This window comes from Sphaeramia orbicularis, unplaced genomic scaffold (genome assembly GCF_902148855.1).
Source record: "Sphaeramia orbicularis unplaced genomic scaffold, fSphaOr1.1, whole genome shotgun sequence".
Lineage (NCBI taxonomy): Eukaryota > Metazoa > Chordata > Actinopteri > Kurtiformes > Apogonidae > Sphaeramia > Sphaeramia orbicularis.
Genome location: NW_021941512.1, coordinates 5,639 through 22,892, shown reverse-complemented (window position 1 = coordinate 22,892; position 17,254 = coordinate 5,639). Strand labels below are relative to the sequence as shown.

The following is a 17,254-nucleotide window of genomic DNA, read 5'->3' as shown; positions in this document are numbered from 1 at the left end:
AAAATCCAATCAAACCTTTTTTATATAGCACCAAATCATTACAAATGTTACATTATGACACTTAACATTTAGAGTTGGTCAAGACCCAACAATAGACAGAATGATAGTAATACAATTAGACAGAATGTAACAACAGACACTTAAACAAACACGAAATCTTAAAAATACTTAAAGTACACAAACAAAAACACTGGATTTCCCAATAAATCTATACAATATGGATAATGACTTTGAGCTTATTGGTCAAATAATACTAATTGAGTAATAGAAAAATATTAAATAACAAATACGAACAGATAAACTAAGAAATAAAAACAATTACTTTTAAATACAGAATAAAAATTTTGCTGAAACATTTTATTAATTCATTTTGCTATGTTGCATTCAGGTGCTGTAATGTATAACATCGTCCGACACCTCTGTATTGTATGTCATTTTTCCCTACTGCTTCCGAAGTCACTCAAACATTTGCTTTTGAGATGCATAATATATTGTCGATGTATATTGCACTATTTGTGCAATGTTTCTGCGATAAGTTTCGTTTTTAATTTTATTATTCCTTCCGCAAATTGTATTTTCATCTGTGAACCTCAGATGTCCGAGCTCCTGTGAGTCAGTGAAGGCACCAAAACAATCGGCTCCTGTTCGGTAGTTTCCGTGCTGTCGTCCTCACCCTCTGATTGGTCACCTAGGCTTCGTGTCCCCGGACGTGCACGCTCTGTGGAGTCACCTTGCCCCGGTGCTGCTGCCGCACAGCTCCGGTTCACGGGTCTGAGAGCAGGTGGACGGTCCGGTTCGGCCCAGAGGCTCATACAGGCGGCCCCGACACACCGACAGAAGGCGGAAAACATGGCAGACACGAAGCCCAAGACGTCCCCGAAGGCCATCAAATTCCTGTTCGGAGGACTGGCCGGGTAGGCACCTATGCTAACAGACATGCTAACGGCTAACGGTAATGTCAGCGGTCAGAGGGGCTAACGGGGCTAACGGAGGAGCTAACGGGGAAATAATCAGGTTCAGTAACACAATGACTACACGTACTCTAGTATCAAACACATACAGATGAACCCCAGAGGCTGCACCGCCCCCAGGAGGCTCCATTCAGCGGCTGTTAGCGGCTAAAGCTAGCACCAGGGCCGGGTAGTGCTGAGCTCCGGTCACCGGCGTTTGAAAGCAACCGAGCACGAACACAGAAGTCACACTAACACCGAGTACTGAAAAAAAACTAAAAACAAAAACTTCCACCGAGTACTAAAAAAACAACTTCCATGGAGTACTAATAAAACCCACCCTCCATGTAGTCCTGGGTCCTGAGCTCTGACCTTTAACACTGAGGGTCTGAGAAGGAAACCATGGAAGTGTGAGTGTGATGCATCCAAACTGAAGAGTACTGTCCCATCTGCGGCTGTTTTTACGGTTTAAAGCAGGGCTGTCCAACATGCGGGCCAAAGGTGACCCTCCACAGGTTCCACTGAAGCCCATGGGGTGGATTTAGAAAGAGTTAAATGTCCACCTGACACAGGTGTTTGTGTCAGACTGCAGTGGAAGCTCCTCTGACCCTAACATGACTCCCATGAAATGCTCAAATCTGTTCAGTTGTTTTCATTTCATTGACTCCAAATGTGTTGGAACACGTTCATCTCTCAGACCAGTTGGTTCAGAATCAGTTTGATCCCAGATCAGTGGACTGGATGTTGTTCACTTCTCCTCCATTCCCGTGTCTGTGTTTTCTCATTCCATCTCTGCTCAGTGCATTTGTCCGTAGACCACTGGTGTCAAACATGCGTCCTGGGGCCAAATCTGGCCCCTGGGATGAATTAGTGAAATGCAAAAATTACACTGAAGGTCTGAACAATCAATGGTGTCAAAATAATTTTAAGTGAATTTCATCCAAAGTGGGTCAGACCAGTAAAATACTATCATAATAAACTAAATGTTTAAAACTATAAATTTCTCTCTTTGTATTAGTGCAAAAAAGTAAAATTATAGACAAATGTTTACATTTACAGACTAGCCTTTTTACAAAAAATGTGAAAAACCTGAACAAATATGAACAACTCGAAACGTCTTAAGAGAATTAAGAGTAATTTTACCAATATTCTGTCTGTTCTTAAATGTTTTGTGTATTTGTAGATCCACTGTGATCTGTACAATGGAATGAACATGTGAAAATGAGAAGCTGAGGCCAAATAATGGCATAAAGTGTTAAAATTGCACTTTTTTTCTTAATAAATTTCACTTTGGTCATGATTGTTCATGTTTTTCCCACATTTTTTTAAAGGATAGTTTGTAGATGTAAAAATTTTGATAATATAATTTTACTTTTGTCACTCTAAAACATAGAAAATAGACATACAAGAAGTGCTGTCAGTGCGGGCAGAGTCCTGCACCGCAGGTACCTGACCCCACAGGTACCTGACCCCACAGGTACCTGACCCCACAGGTACCTGACCCCACAGGTACCTGACCCCACAGGTACCTGACCCCAAGGGTACCTGACCCCACGGGTACCTGACCCCACAGGTACCTGACCCCACGGGTACCTGACCCCACAGGTACCTGACCCCACGGGTACCTGACCCCACAGGTACCCTGCAAAAACATGTGGGGAGAGGTTAAAAAAAAAAAAAAGTAGAATTTTCACGGGCCCAGGTAAAGTTAATCCTCATCTCCAAACACACACCAGAACAATGTTCCCGTGTGTACTGGTCCAGTGGGAGGAGTCCCAGTCAGAGTGGATCTCCAAGATGTTGAGGGGGTTGCCATGGTGATGATGGAACCGTCCCAGTGGTCCAGACCAGACCTCCTTGAACGCAGACTGGGTCAGTCCCTGTCCAGACCAGACCTCCATGAAGACAGACTGGGTCAGCCCCAGTCCAGACCAGACCTCCTTGAACGCAGACTGGGTCAGTCCCAGTCCAGACCAGACCTCCATGAAGACAGACTGGGTCAGTCCCAGTGGTCCCAGTGTGTTTGATACTTTTGTCCAGAGGCGACACACACCGTGGTCTCCTGTCAGCATCAGTGTGTTTGAGTAGATGTTCATGTGTTCAAAGGTCAAAGGGCACAGAGGAGTGATGATGTCATCAGCTGAGGTCTGCACCTGGATCAGGTCTGTGAAGGATCCTTTACCACATGTTCCGTCCTTTATCTGAGCTCAGAGGACGTGGACTCGTGTCCACGTGGTTCAGTACAAGTTTGAACTGTTTTCTGTCTTCAGCCTCTGTCGGTAAAACCAGACGGACCTGGAGTGTGTTCACACGCACGACAACACCTGCACAATCCTACATGGGTGGGGGTCGTTACGGTTACTGTGTCCACGTGTACACACACCCATACATGGGGGGGTGGGGGGTGTTGATCGGCTCAGACCTGAGGACGTACTGTTTGGTCATGTGACTGTTGTCCATCAGCTGGTACTGCTGGTCTGATCCGAGGCCCGTGGGTCGGCTTTAAGCGCTTATGTTGGCTGGGTTCAGATCCCAAAAGCCTCCCATTCACACAGGAACAGAACAGCTCGTTAGGCTCAAACCATAATGACCTGACACACACACACACACACACACACACACACACAGGGACTAAAGTGTGTGTTTCTGTCTAACGGCTCTGGGATCCAAAACAATAAGGACTAATGTCAGAATAGAGTTTAATATTATGGGATAGATATAAGTGCATTGGTTTTAGATCAGTCCAGTTCATCAGTGATAAAGCACACACACACATATACACACACACACACACACACACACACACACACACACACACACACACACACACTGAACTCTGACCTTTGGGCTGATAGAGGACTGGGGGGTGTGGCCTCCTCCTGAACTCTGACCTTTGGGCTGATAGAGGACTGGGGGGTGTGGCCTCCTCCTGAACTCTGACCTTTGGGCTAATAGAGCAGAGGGGGTGTGGCCTCCTCCTGAACTCTGAGCTTTGGGCTGATAGAGGCCCAGGGGGCGTGGCCTGGTGGTTGTCAGTCATACGGTGTGTGTGTGTGTTGATTAAACCTGTGTAGAAGTTAAACCCGTGCACATCAGAGTGCATCAGATCAGTTTGTGTCTGAACGTCAGAATCACTTCTTCCCGTCCGGATGTCGGCACCGTCAGCGCGGTGTCTCCTGGCTCTCTGATTGGTCAGACGGGTTGTTGTGTGTTTTTTAGGATGGGCGCTACAGTGTTCGTTCAGCCGTTGGACCTGGTGAAGAACAGGATGCAGCTGAGCGGACAGGGTTCCAAGGCCCGCGAGTACAAGACCAGCTTCCACGCCCTGGTGTCCATCCTGAAGAACGAAGGGGTGGGCGGCATCTACACCGGGTAAGTACTAATACTACAAATACTAATACTAATACTACTAGTACTAGTACTACTACTAGAAGTATCAATACTAATACTAGTACTACTACCACTACTACTAGTACTACTAATACTACTAATACTACTAATTGTCTATATACAGGTCTGTATTTTATATAGGTTAGACTTTTTCTTCTCAAACAGAAGCAAAATCCTGCAAGAGAAGAAGACAAACCTCAGAGGTTCTTCTAATAATGTCCCTGTCCCCATGTCTGTGTCTGTCTGTCTGTGTCTGTCTGTCTGTGTCTGTCTGTCTGCATATCTGTCTGTCTGTCTGTGTCGGTCTGTGTCTGTCTGTCTGCACATCTGTCTGTCTGTCTGTGTCTGTCTGTGTCTGTCTGTCTGCACATCTGTCTGTCTGTCTGTGTCTGTCTGCATATCTGTCTGTCTGTCTGTGTCTGTCTGCATATCTGTCTGTCTGTCTGTGTCTGTCTGTGTCTGTCTGTCTGCATATCTGTCTGTCTGTCTGTGTCTGTCTGTGTCTGTCTGTGTCTGTCTGTCTGCATATCTGTCTGTCTGTCTGTGTCGGTCTGTGTCTGTCTGTCTGCACATCTGTCTGTCTGTCTGTGTCTGTCTGTCTGTCTGTCTGTCTGTGTCTGTCTGTGTCTGTCTGTCTGTCTCTGTCTGTCTGTCTGTCTGTCTGTCTGTCTCTGTCTGTCTGTCTGTCTGTGTCTGTCTGTGTCTGTCTGTCTGTCTGTGTCTGTCTGCATATCTGTGTGTCTGTCTGTGTCTGTCTGTCTGTCTGTGTGTTGTCAGTCTGTCTGCAGGTTTGCTCCGTCAGGCCACCTACACCACCACCCGTTTGGGAATCTACACCATCCTGTTTGAGAAGATGACTGGAGCAGATGGACGACCGCCAAACTTCCTCCTGAAGGTCAGTTCACATCAACACTACAGATGACCTTTGACCCGTGACCCTGACCTCCACACCACAGGTGGTCTGTGGATCTGGTCCAGACCTCAGGTGGTCTGTGGATCTGGTCCAGGGTTGAATTCAAAGGTTCTGTGAAGTGTTCCAGGTTAAAGGTGTGTGTTCTTGTCCCCCCCCCGACAGGCTCTGATTGGTATGACGGCTGGGGCCACAGGGGCCTTCGTGGGGACTCCAGCAGAGGTGGCTCTGATCCGAATGACAGCTGATGGGCGGTGGGTGGAGCCACTGGGCGGTGGGTGGAGCCACTGGGCCCTGTGGTTTTATCAGTCAATCAAATTGAATTTATGTAGAGTCACATAATAACAACAGTTATCTGATCCAGACTAGAACAGCTGTTAGCTAGTACTACTACCAACAACTAGTACCCAGAACTGTTAATACTACTACAAATACTAGTACTACCAGAGGATATACTACTACTACAAATACTAGTACTACCAGAGGATATACTACTACTACAAATACTAGTACTACCAGTGGATATACTACTACTACAAATACTAGTACTACCAGAGGATATACTACTACTACAAATACTAGTACTACCAGTGGATATACTACTACTACAAATACTAGTACTACCAGTGGATATACTACTACTACAAATACTAGTACTACCAGAGGATATACTACTACTACAAATACTAGTACTACCAGAGGATATACTACTACTACAAATACTAGTACTACCAGTGGATATACTACTACTACAAATACTAGTACTACCAGAGGATATACTACTACTACAAATACTAGTACTACCAGAGGATATACCACTACTACAATTACCAGTACTACTAGTGGATATACTACTACTACAAATACTAGTACTACCAGTGGATATACTACTACTACTACAAATACTAGTACTACTAGTGGATATACTACTACTACAACTGTTGGTACCAATACTATAAACAGGAGGAGGAGCTGCAGTTGAATCTGGCCTTAGTTGATGATGTCATTGAATGATGTAACGGTCATGTGACTCTGTCCAGGCTCCCTCCGGATCAGAGGCGGGGCTACACAAACGTCTTCAACGCACTGGCTCGAATTACCAGAGAAGAGGGCGTGGCCACGCTGTGGAGGGTGAGCTGTCTGTCAACATCAGCATGAGCACACCTACTGGACATGGGGCTGACACTGTGTGTGTGTGTGTCTGTGTGTGTGTGTGTCTGTGTGTGTGTGTGTGCGCGTGTGTGTGTGTGTGTGTGCGCATGTGTGTGTGCGTCCTCTCTGTTTTCAGGGCTGTATTCCCACCATGGCCCGTGCAGTGGTAGTTAATGCTGCTCAGCTGGCATCATACTCACAGTCCAAACAGGCACTGTTGGACTCAGGTACACACACTGCACACTAAAGTACACACACAACGCACTAAACGACACAACACATTAAACTACACACTAAAGTACACAACACACTAAAGTCCACACACTCAGCTGACCTTGTGTGTGTGTGTATGTGTGTGTTCAGGATATTTCGGTGATGACATCCTGTGTCATTTCTGCGCCAGTATGATCAGCGGTCTGGTTACTACGGCGGCGTCCATGCCCGTCGACATCGTAAAGACCAGGTGAGACTGGGAAGGGCGCTGGCCCGTTGGTCTGCTGTAGCGTTACCATGACGACCGTGCCAACACTGAACTGTCTGTCTGTCTGTCAGGATTCAGAACATGAGGATGATTGACGGGAAGCCGGAGTACAAGAACGGACTGGTGAGTGGACAGAACCTGGAGGGGGCGGGGCAAAAGGAGGTCACCTGGTCTGCTTGGCTGTGTCAGGGGTGGGGCTTCGCTGTGTCAGGGGCGGAGCTCAGTAGATAGTGTATTTGTTGTCACAGCGGTGTGTGTGACAGGTGTGTGTTGTTAACCTGTTGTGTGTCTGTTGTGTTGTTTTTGTGCGTTCAGGATGTGCTGGTGCGTGTTGTTAACCTGTTGTGTGTCTGTTGTGTTGTTTTTGTGCGTTCAGGATGTGCTGGTGCGTGTTGTGGGGAAGGAGGGCTTCTTCTCGCTGTGGAAAGGCTTCACGCCGTACTACGCCCGTCTGGGTCCACACACCGTCCTCACCTTCATCTTCCTGGAGCAGATGAACCGGCTGTACAAGACCTATGTCCTGGACCGCTAACACACAAAGACACACACACACCAAGAGACTGTAGCGCAAACGCACAACCAACACACAACATACACACTATCACATTCACACACACACACAACAGCCGTGTGTTTTTAAATGACCCTGGACTGATACTTTGATCAGGACGGAAAAACAGTGTTTAAACAGGACGGTACCAAGTAAAACACACACACACTCACACACACACACACACACACACACACACACACAGCCCTCAGATGTTACAGTCCGACTGCCACAGACACACACAAACACACACTCTTATTCTTTTTGTAAAGAAAAGAATGTAAAATACTTGTAGCTGTTGTCAATAATAAATAAAGTTTTATTTGTTGAGCTCCTCCATCAGCATCACTGGACATCTGGTTACCATGGTAACAGCCAGCAGTCCTGACGGAGCAGAGGGACAGTTGGTTACCATGGTAACAGCTGGTGGTCCTGATGGAGCAGAAGGACAGCTGGTAACCATGGTAACAGCCAGTGGTCCTGATGGAGCAGAATGACGGCTGGTAACCATGGTAACAGCCGGTGGTCCTGATGGAGCAGAAGGACGGCTGGTAACCATGGTAACAGCCGGTGGTCCTGATGGAGCAGAAGGACGGCTGGTAACCATGGTAACAGCTGGTGGTCCTGATGGAGCAGAAGGACGGCTGGTTACCACGGTAACAGCCAGCGGTCCTGATGGAGCAGAAGGACGCTGAATAAAACAGTCTGAGCCTCAGTTGGTCCTCAGTGTGGTTTTTATTTGTGCTTTTCAGGTTTGGATCCAGAACGTTCATGAACTAGAACCAAACAGAGTTAAACTGAAACTGTCTGAACCTACAGAACCCAAGTTCCATCCATCTGACCTTCCTTCCTTCCCTCCTGTCCTGGGTCTGGACCTGGTAGAAGTAGTCTGGGTCTGGGTGTGGACCAGTCGGGCAGGCTCCTAGATCCCCCCAGAGCCGGTCCTCACAGACAGATGGTTCTTCATGGGTCAGGTGGACCACAGTAGACCTGGTCCTCAGATGGTTCTTCATGGGTCAGGTGGACCACAGTAGACCTGGTCCTCAGACAGATGGTTCTTCATGGGTCAGGTAGACCACAGTAGACCTGGTCCTCAGACAGAAGACTGAAGGAAGTGGAGTTAGAGGAACCTGTTTATGTTATTATGTTATGTTCAGTTTACAACCACAGGGAGACCTGCTCACACTGACTGTGTGTGTGTGTGTGTGTGTGTGTGTGTGTGTGAGATGTCTGAAATGTCAATGTCTGTTTTTTTTTAAATCCTGTTCCAGAATTCACTGAAACTGCATTAATCTGTTCAACAGAACTGAACTGAACTGTCCACTGGGGGATCTGTCCATCTCTCTCTCTCTCTCTCTCTCTCTCTCTCTCTCTCTCTCTCTCTGCTGTTGTCGTTTCCTCCACAGGTTCAGAATTTAAAGTCTGACTCTAGAAGGTCAGGACTAAAGAGTCATCAGACCCTGGACCAGGTACGGAGAGGCCTGTTCAGACCCTGGACCTGAGCCCCTCAGCTGGACCAGGTCAGGTTCTGCAGAGGCTGAAATTTATTGAGCAGGTGATTTAAAAACTGCTGTTCGTTCTGGTAATACTACATGTACTACTGCATGTACAGCGTGGTACCAGTACCTGCACCAGTCCCAGTAGTACCAGTCCCAGTAGTACCAGTACCAGTCCCAGTAGTACCAGTCCCAGTAGTACCAGTGCAGTCCCAGTAGTACCAGTACCAGTCCCAGTAGTACCAGTACCAGTCCCAGTAGTACCAGTGCAGTCCCAGTAGTCCCAGTAGTACCAGTACCAGTCCCAGTAGTACCAGTGCAGTCCCAGTAGTACCAGTACCAGTCCCAGTAGTACCAGTACCAGTCCCAGTAGTACCAGTGCAGTCCCAGTAGTACCAGTCCCAGTAGTACCAGTGCAGTCCCAGTAGTACCAGTACCAGTCCCAGTAGTACCAGTACCAGTCCCAGTAGTACCAGTGCAGTCCCAGTAGTACCAGTACCAGTCCCAGTAGTACCAGTGCAGTCCCAGTAGTACCAGTACCAGTCCCAGTAGTACCAGTACCAGTCCCAGTAGTACCAGTGCAGTCCCAGTAGTACCAGTACCAGTCCCAGTAGTACCAGTACCAGTCCCAGTAGTACCAGTGCAGTCCCAGTAGTACCAGTACCAGTCCCAGTAGTACCAGTACCAGTCCCAGTAGTACCAGTGCAGTCCCAGTAGTCCCAGTAGTACCAGTACCAGTCCCAGTAGTACCAGTACCAGTCCCAGTAGTACCAGTCCCAGTAGTACCAGTGCAGTCCCAGTAGTACCAGTCCCAGTAGTACCAGTACCAGTCCCAGTAGTACCAGTGCAGTCCCAGTAGTACCAGTCCCAGTAGTACCAGTCCCAGTCCCAGTAGTACCAGTGCAGTCCCAGTAGTCCCAGTAGTACCAGTACCAGTCCCAGTAGTACCAGTCCCAGTAGTACCAGTGCAGTCCCAGTAGTACCAGTCCCAGTAGTACCAGTACCAGTCCCAGTAGTACCAGTGCAGTCCCAGTAGTACCAGTCCCAGTAGTACCAGTACCAGTCCCAGTAGTACCAGTGCAGTCCCAGTCCCTATACATGATTAGAGTTAATCACTTCTATCATGTCTTTTACTGCAGATGTTTTTCTTTTGTGTATTTGCTCTGAATACAACAGTGGGTTGGTGTCACTAACCTGTGCTGTTGTAAATGCGTGGCTCCTATGCTATTGTAAATGCGTGGCTCCTGTGCTGTTGTAAATGCGTGGCTCCTGTGCTGTTGTAAATGCGTGGCTCCTATGCTGTTGTAAATGCGTGGGTCCTGTGCTGTTGTAAATGCGTGGCTCCTGTGCTGTTGTAAATGCGTTGGTCCTGTGCTGTTGTAAATGTGTGGCTCCTGTGCTGTTGTAAATGCGTGGCTCCTATGCTGTTGTAAATGCGTGGCTCCTGTGCTGTTGTAAATGCGTGGGTCCTGTGCTGTTGTAAATGCGTGGCTCCTATGCTGTTGTAAATGCGTTGGTCCTGTGCTGTTGTAAATGCGTGGCTCCTGTGCTGTTGTAAATGAGTGGCTCCTATGCTGTTGTAAATGCGTGGTTCCTGTGCTGTTGTAAATGCGTGGCTCCTGTGCTGTTGTAAATGCGTGGGTCCTGTGCTGTTGTAAATGCGTGGCTCCTGTGCTGTTGTAAATGCGTGGCTCCTGTGCTGTTGTAAATGCGTGGCTCCTATGCTGTTGTAAATGCGTGGGTCCTGTGCTGTTGTAAATGCGTGGCTCCTATGCTGTTGTAAATGCGTGGCTCCTATGCTGTTGTAAATGCGTGGCTCCTGTGTTGTTGTAAATGTGTGGCTCCTGTGCTGTTGTAAATGCGTGGCTCCTATGCTGTTGTAAATGTGTGGCTCCTGTGCTGTTGTAAATGCGTGGCTCCTATGCTGTTGTAAATGCGTGGGTCCTGTGCTGTTGTAAATGCGTGGCTCCTGTGCTGTTGTAAATGCGTGGGTCCTGTGCTGTTTTAAATGCGTGGCTCCTATGCTGTTGTAAATGCGTGGCTCCTGTGCTGTTGTAAATGCGTGGCTCCTGTGCTGTGGTAAATGCGTGGCTCCTGTGCTGTTGTAAATGCGTGGCTCCTATGCTGTTGTAAATGCGTGGTTCCTGTGCTGTTGTAAATGCGTGGCTCCTGTGCTGTTGTAAATGCGTGGCTCCTGTGCTGTTGTAAATGCGTGGGTCCTGTGCTGTTTTAAATGCGTGGCTCCTGTGCTGTTGTAAATGCGTGGCTCCTATGCTGTTGTAAATGCGTGGGTCCTGTGCTGTTGTAAATGCGTGGCTCCTATGCTGTTGTAAATGCGTGGGTCCTGTGATGTTGTAAATGCGTGGGTCCTGTGCTGTTTTAAATGCGTGGCTCCTGTGCTGTTGTAAATGCGTGGCTCCTATGCTGTTGTAAATGCGTGGGTCCTGTGCTGTTGTAAATGCGTGGCTCCTATGCTGTTGTAAATGCGTTGGTCCTGTGCTGTTGTAAATGCGTGGCTCCTGTGCTGTTGTAAATGCGTGGCTCCTATGCTGTTGTAAATGCGTGGCTCCTGTGCTGTTGTAAATGCGTGGCTCCTGTGCTGTTGTAAATGCGTGGCTCCTGTGCTGTTGTAAATGCGTGGCTCCTGTGCTGTTGTAAATGCGTGGCTCCTATGCTGTTGTAAATGCGTGGGTCCTGTGCTTTTGTAAATGCGTGGCTCCTATGCTGTTGTAAATGCGTGGGTCCTGTGCTGTTGTAAATGCGTGGCTCCTGTGCTGTTGTAAATGCGTGGCTCCTGTGCTGTTGTAAATGCGTGGCTCCTGTGCTGTTGTAAATGCGTGGCTCCTATGCTGTTGTAAATGCGTGGCTCCTGTGCTGTTGTAAATGCGTGGCTCCTATGCTGTTGTAAATGCGTGGGTCCTGTGCTGTTTTAAATGCGTGGCTCCTATGCTGTTGTAAATGCGTGGCTCCTATGCTGTTGTAAATGCGTGGCTCCTGTGCTGTTGTAAATGCGTGGCTCCTGTGCTGTTGTAAATGCGTGGCTCCTGTGCTGTTGTAAATGCGTGGGTCCTGTGCTGTTTTAAATGCGTGGCTCCTATGCTGTTGTAAATGCGTGGCTCCTGTGCTGTTGTAAATGCGTGGCTCCTATGCTGTTGTAAATGCGTGGCTCCTGTGCTGTTGTAAATGCGTGGCTCCTATGCTGTTGTAAATGCGTGGCTCCTATGCTGTTGTAAATGCGTGGGTCCTGTGCTGTTGTAAATGCGTGGCTCCTATGCTGTTGTAAATGCGTGGTTCCTGTGCTGTTGTAAATGCGTGGTTCCTGTGCTGTTGTAAATGCGTGGCTCCTATGCTGTTGTAAATGCGTGGTTCCTGTGCTGTTGTAAATGCGTGGTTCCTGTGCTGTTGTAAATGCGTGGCTCCTGTGCTGTTGTAAATGCGTGGCTCCTGTGCTGTTGTAAATGCGTGGGTCCTGTGCTGTTGTAAATGCGTGGCTCCTGTGCTGTTGTAAATGCGTGGCTCCTGTGCTGTTGTAAATGCGTGGGTCCTGTGCTGTTTTAAATGCGTGGCTCCTATGCTGTTGTAAATGCGTGGCTCCTGTGCTGTTGTAAATGCGTGGCTCCTATGCTGTTGTAAATGCGTGGCTCCTGTGCTGTTGTAAATGCGTGGGTCCTGTGCTGTTGTAAATGCGTGGCTCCTGTGCTGTTGTAAATGCGTGGGTCCTGTGCTGTTTTAAATGCGTGGCTCCTATGCTGTTGTAAATGCGTGGCTCCTGTGCTGTTGTAAATGCGTGGCTCCTATGCTGTTGTAAATGCGTGGTTCCTGTGCTGTTGTAAATGCGTGGTTCCTGTGCTGTTGTAAATGCGTGGCTCCTGTGCTGTTGTAAATGCGTGGCTCCTGTGCTGTTTTAAATGCGTGGCTCCTGTGCTGTGGTAAATACGTGGCTCCTGTGCTGTTGTAAATGCGTTGGTCCTGTGCTGTTGTAAATGCGTGGGTCCTGTGCTGTTGTAAATGCGTTGGTCCTGTGCTGTTGTAAATGCGTGGGTCCTGGTTTGTTGTAAATGCGTGGTTCCTGTGCTGTTGTAAATGCGTGGCTCCTATGCTGTTGTAAATGCGTGGCTCCTGTGCTGTTGTAAATGCGTTGGTCCTGTGCTGTTGTAAATGTGTGGCTCCTGTGCTGTTGTAAATGCGTGGCTCCTGTGCTGTTGTAAATGCGTGGTTCCTGTGCTGTTGTAAATGCGTGGTTCCTGTGCTGTTGTAAATGCGTGGCTCCTGTGCTGTTGTAAATGCGTGGGTCCTGTGCTGTTGTAAATGTGTGGCTCCTGTGCTGTTGTAAATGCGTGGCTCCTGTGCTGTGGTAAATACGTGGCTCCTGTGCTGTTGTAAATGCGTTGGTCCTGTGCTGTTGTAAATGCGTGGGTCCTGTGCTGTTGTAAATGCGTTGGTCCTGTGCTGTTGTAAATGCGTGTGTCCTGGTTTGTTGTAAATGCGTGGGTCCTGTGCTGTTGTAAATGCGTGGCTCCTATGCTGTTGTAAATGCGTGGCTCCTGTGCTGTTGTAAATGCGTTGGTCCTGTGCTGTTGTAAACGTGTGGCTCCTGTGCTGTTGTAAATGCGTGGCTCCTGTGCTGTTGTAAATGCGTGGCTCCTGTGCTGTTGTAAATGCGTGGCTCCTGTGCTGTTGTAAATGCGTGGGTCCTGTGCTGTTGTAAATGTGTGGCTCCTGTGCTGTTGTAAATGCGTGGCTCCTGTGCTGTTGTAAATGCGTGGCTCCTGTGCTGTGGTAAATACGTGGCTCCTGTGCTGTTGTAAATGCGTTGGTCCTGTGCTGTTGTAAATGCGTGGCTCCTGTGCTGTTGTAAATGCGTGGCTCCTGTGCTGTTGTAAATGCGTGGCTCCTGTGCTGTTGTAAATGTGTGGGTCCTGTGCTGTTGTAAATGTGTGGCTCCTGTGCTGTTGTAAATGCGTGGCTCCTGTGCTGTTGTAAATGCGTGGGTCCTGTGCTGTTGTAAATGCGTGGCTCCTGTGCTGTTGTAAATGCGTGGCTCCTGTGCTGTTGTAAATGCGTGGCTCCTGTGCTGTTGTAAATGCGTGGCTCCTATGCTGTTGTAAATGCGTGGGTCCTGTGCTTTTGTAAATGCGTGGCTCCTATGCTGTTGTAAATGCGTGGCTCCTGTGCTGTTGTAAATGCGTGGCTCCTATGCTGTTGTAAATGCGTGGGTCCTGTGCTGTTTTAAATGCGTGGCTCCTATGCTGTTGTAAATGCGTGGCTCCTGTGCTGTTGTAAATGCGTGGCTCCTATGCTGTTGTAAATGCGTGGGTCCTGTGCTGTTTTAAATGCGTGGCTCCTGTGCTGTTGTAAATGCGTGGCTCCTATGCTGTTGTAAATGCGTGGCTCCTATGCTGTTGTAAATGCGTGGGTCCTGTGCTGTTGTAAATGCGTGGCTCCTGTGCTGTTGTAAATGCGTGGGTCCTCTGCTGTTTTAAATGCGTGGCTCCTATGCTGTTGTAAATGCGTGGCTCCTGTGCTGTGGTAAATGCGTGGCTCCTGTGCTGTTGTAAATGCGTGGCTCCTATGCTGTTGTAAATGCGTGGTTCCTGTGCTGTTGTAAATGCGTGGTTCCTGTGCTGTTGTAAATGCGTGGCTCCTGTGCTGTTGTAAATGCGTGGCTCCTGTGCTGTTGTAAATGCGTGGCTCCTGTGCTGTTGTAAATGCGTGGGTCCTGTGCTGTTTTAAATGCGTGGCTCCTATGCTGTTGTAAATGCGTGGCTCCTGTGCTGTTGTAAATGTGTGGCTCCTATGCTGTTGTAAATGCGTGGCTCCTGTGCTGTTGTAAATGCGTGGCTCCTATGCTGTTGTAAATGCGTGGCTCCTATGCTGTTGTAAATGCGTGGGTCCTGTGCTGTTGTAAATGCGTGGCTCCTATGCTGTTGTAAATGCGTGGTTCCTGTGCTGTTGTAAATGCGTGGGTCCTGTGCTGTTGTAAATGCGTGGCTCCTATGCTGTTGTAAATGCGTGGTTCCTGTGCTGTTGTAAATGCGTGGTTCCTGTGCTGTTGTAAATGCGTGGCTCCTGTGCTGTTGTAAATGCGTGGCTCCTGTGCTGTTGTAAATGCGTGGGTCCTGTGCTGTTGTAAATGCGTGGGTCCTGTGCTGTTGTAAATGCGTGGCTCCTGTGCTGTTGTAAATGCGTGGGTCCTGTGCTGTTTTAAATGCGTGGCTCCTATGCTGTTGTAAATGCGTGGCTCCTGTGCTGTTGTAAATGCGTGGCTCCTATGCTGTTGTAAATGCGTGGTTCCTGTGCTGTTGTAAATGCGTGGTTCCTGTGCTGTTGTAAATGCGTGGCTCCTGTGCTGTTGTAAATGCGTGGGTCCTGTGCTGTTGTAAATGTGTGGCTCCTGTGCTGTTGTAAATGCGTGGCTCCTGTGCTGTGGTAAATACGTGGCTCCTGTGCTGTTGTAAATGTGTGGCTCCTGTGCTGTTGTAAATGCGTGGCTCCTATGCTGTTGTAAATGCGTGGCTCCTGTGCTGTGGTAAATGCGTGGCTCCTGTGCTGTTGTAAATGCGTGGCTCCTATGCTGTTGTAAATGCGTGGTTCCTGTGCTGTTGTAAATGCGTGGTTCCTGTGCTGTTGTAAATGCGTGGCTCCTGTGCTGTTGTAAATGCGTGGCTCCTGTGCTGTTGTAAATGCGTGGCTCCTGTGCTGTTGTAAATGCGTGGCTCCTGTGCTGTTGTAAATGCGTGGGTCCTGTGCTGTTTTAAATGCGTGGCTCCTATGCTGTTGTAAATGCGTGGCTCCTGTGCTGTTGTAAATGTGTGGCTCCTATGCTGTTGTAAATGCGTGGCTCCTGTGCTGTTGTAAATGCGTGGCTCCTATGCTGTTGTAAATGCGTGGCTCCTATGCTGTTGTAAATGCGTGGGTCCTGTGCTGTTGTAAATGCGTGGCTCCTATGCTGTTGTAAATGCGTGGTTCCTGTGCTGTTGTAAATGCGTGGCTCCTGTGCTGTTGTAAATGCGTGGCTCCTGTGCTGTTGTAAATGCGTGGGTCCTGTGCTGTTGTAAATGCGTGGCTCCTGTGCTGTTGTAAATGCGTGGGTCCTGTGCTGTTGTAAATGCGTGGCTCCTGTGCTGTTGTAAATGCGTGGGTCCTGTGCTGTTTTAAATGCGTGGCTCCTATGCTGTTGTAAATGCGTGGCTCCTGTGCTGTTGTAAATGCGTGGCTCCTATGCTGTTGTAAATGCGTGGTTCCTGTGCTGTTGTAAATGCGTGGTTCCTGTGCTGTTGTAAATGCGTGGCTCCTGTGCTGTTGTAAATGCGTGGCTCCTATGCTGTTGTAAATGCGTGGCTCCTGTGCTGTTGTAAATGCGTGGCTCCTGTGCTGTTGTAAATGCGTGGCTCCTGTGCTGTGGTAAATACGTGGCTCCTGTGCTGTTGTAAATGTGTGGCTCCTGTGCTGTTGTAAATGCGTGGGTCCTGTGCTGTTGTAAATGCGTTGGTCCTGTGCTGTTGTAAATGCGTGGGTCCTGGTTTGTTGTAAATGCGTGGTTCCTGTGCTGTTGTAAATGCGTGGCTCCTATGCTGTTGTAAATGCGTGGCTCCTGTGCTGTTGTAAATGCGTTGGTCCTGTGCTGTTGTAAATGTGTGGCTCCTGTGCTGTTGTAAATGCGTGGTTCCTGTGCTGTTGTAAATGCGTGGCTCCTATGCTGTTGTAAATGCGTGGCTCCTGTGCTGTTGTAAATGCGTTGGTCCTGTGCTGTTGTAAATGTGTGGCTCCTGTGCTGTTGTAAATGTGTGGCTCCTGTGCTGTTGTAAATGCGTGGCTCCTGTGCTGTTGTAAATGCGTGGGTCCTGTGCTGTTGTAAATGTGTGGCTCCTGTGCTGTTGTAAATGCGTGGCTCCTGTGCTGTGGTAAATACGTGGCTCCTGTGCTGTTGTAAATGTGTTGGTCCTGTGCTGTTGTAAATGCGTGGGTCCTGTGCTGTTGTAAATGCGTGGGTCCTGTGCTGTTGTAAATGCGTGGCTCCTGTGCTGTTGTAAATGCGTGGCTCCTGTGCTGTTGTAAATGTGTGGCTCCTGTGCTGTTGTAAATGCGTGGCTCCTGTGCTGTTGTAAATGCGTGGCTCCTGTGCTGTTGTAAATGCGTTGGTCCTGTGCTGTTGTAAATGCGTGGGTCCTGTTCTGTTGTAAATGCGTGGTTCCTGTGCTGTTGTAAATGTGTTGGTCCTGTGCTGTTGTAAATGTGTTGGTCCTGTGCTGTTGTAAATGCGTGGCTCCTATGCTGTTGTAAATGTGTGGCTCCTGTGCTGTTGTAAATGCGTGGCTCCTGTGC

The 17,254-nt window shown here is 48.5% G+C and overlaps 1 protein-coding gene across 2 annotated transcripts; it reads left to right on the top strand.

The window, feature by feature from the left end:
- Positions 1-695: 695 nt before the first annotated feature.
- slc25a11 (solute carrier family 25 member 11) lies at positions 696-8,148 on the top strand. Of its 2 annotated transcripts, XM_030129716.1 has the most exons (10): positions 696-914; positions 4,170-4,322; positions 5,118-5,235; positions 5,416-5,504; positions 6,291-6,381; positions 6,539-6,629; positions 6,766-6,865; positions 6,955-7,006; positions 7,260-7,461; positions 7,493-8,148. In XM_030129716.1, exons 1-9 carry the CDS (start codon positions 850-852, stop codon positions 7,413-7,415), a joined length of 915 nt encoding a protein of 304 aa, XP_029985576.1. In that variant the 5' UTR covers positions 696-849; the 3' UTR covers positions 7,416-7,461; positions 7,493-8,148. The 2 variants fall into 2 exon arrangements, with proteins under 2 accessions (XP_029985576.1, XP_029985575.1); XM_030129715.1 differs by having other exon boundaries at positions 7,260-8,148.
- The last annotated feature ends 9,106 nt before the right edge of the window (positions 8,149-17,254 follow it).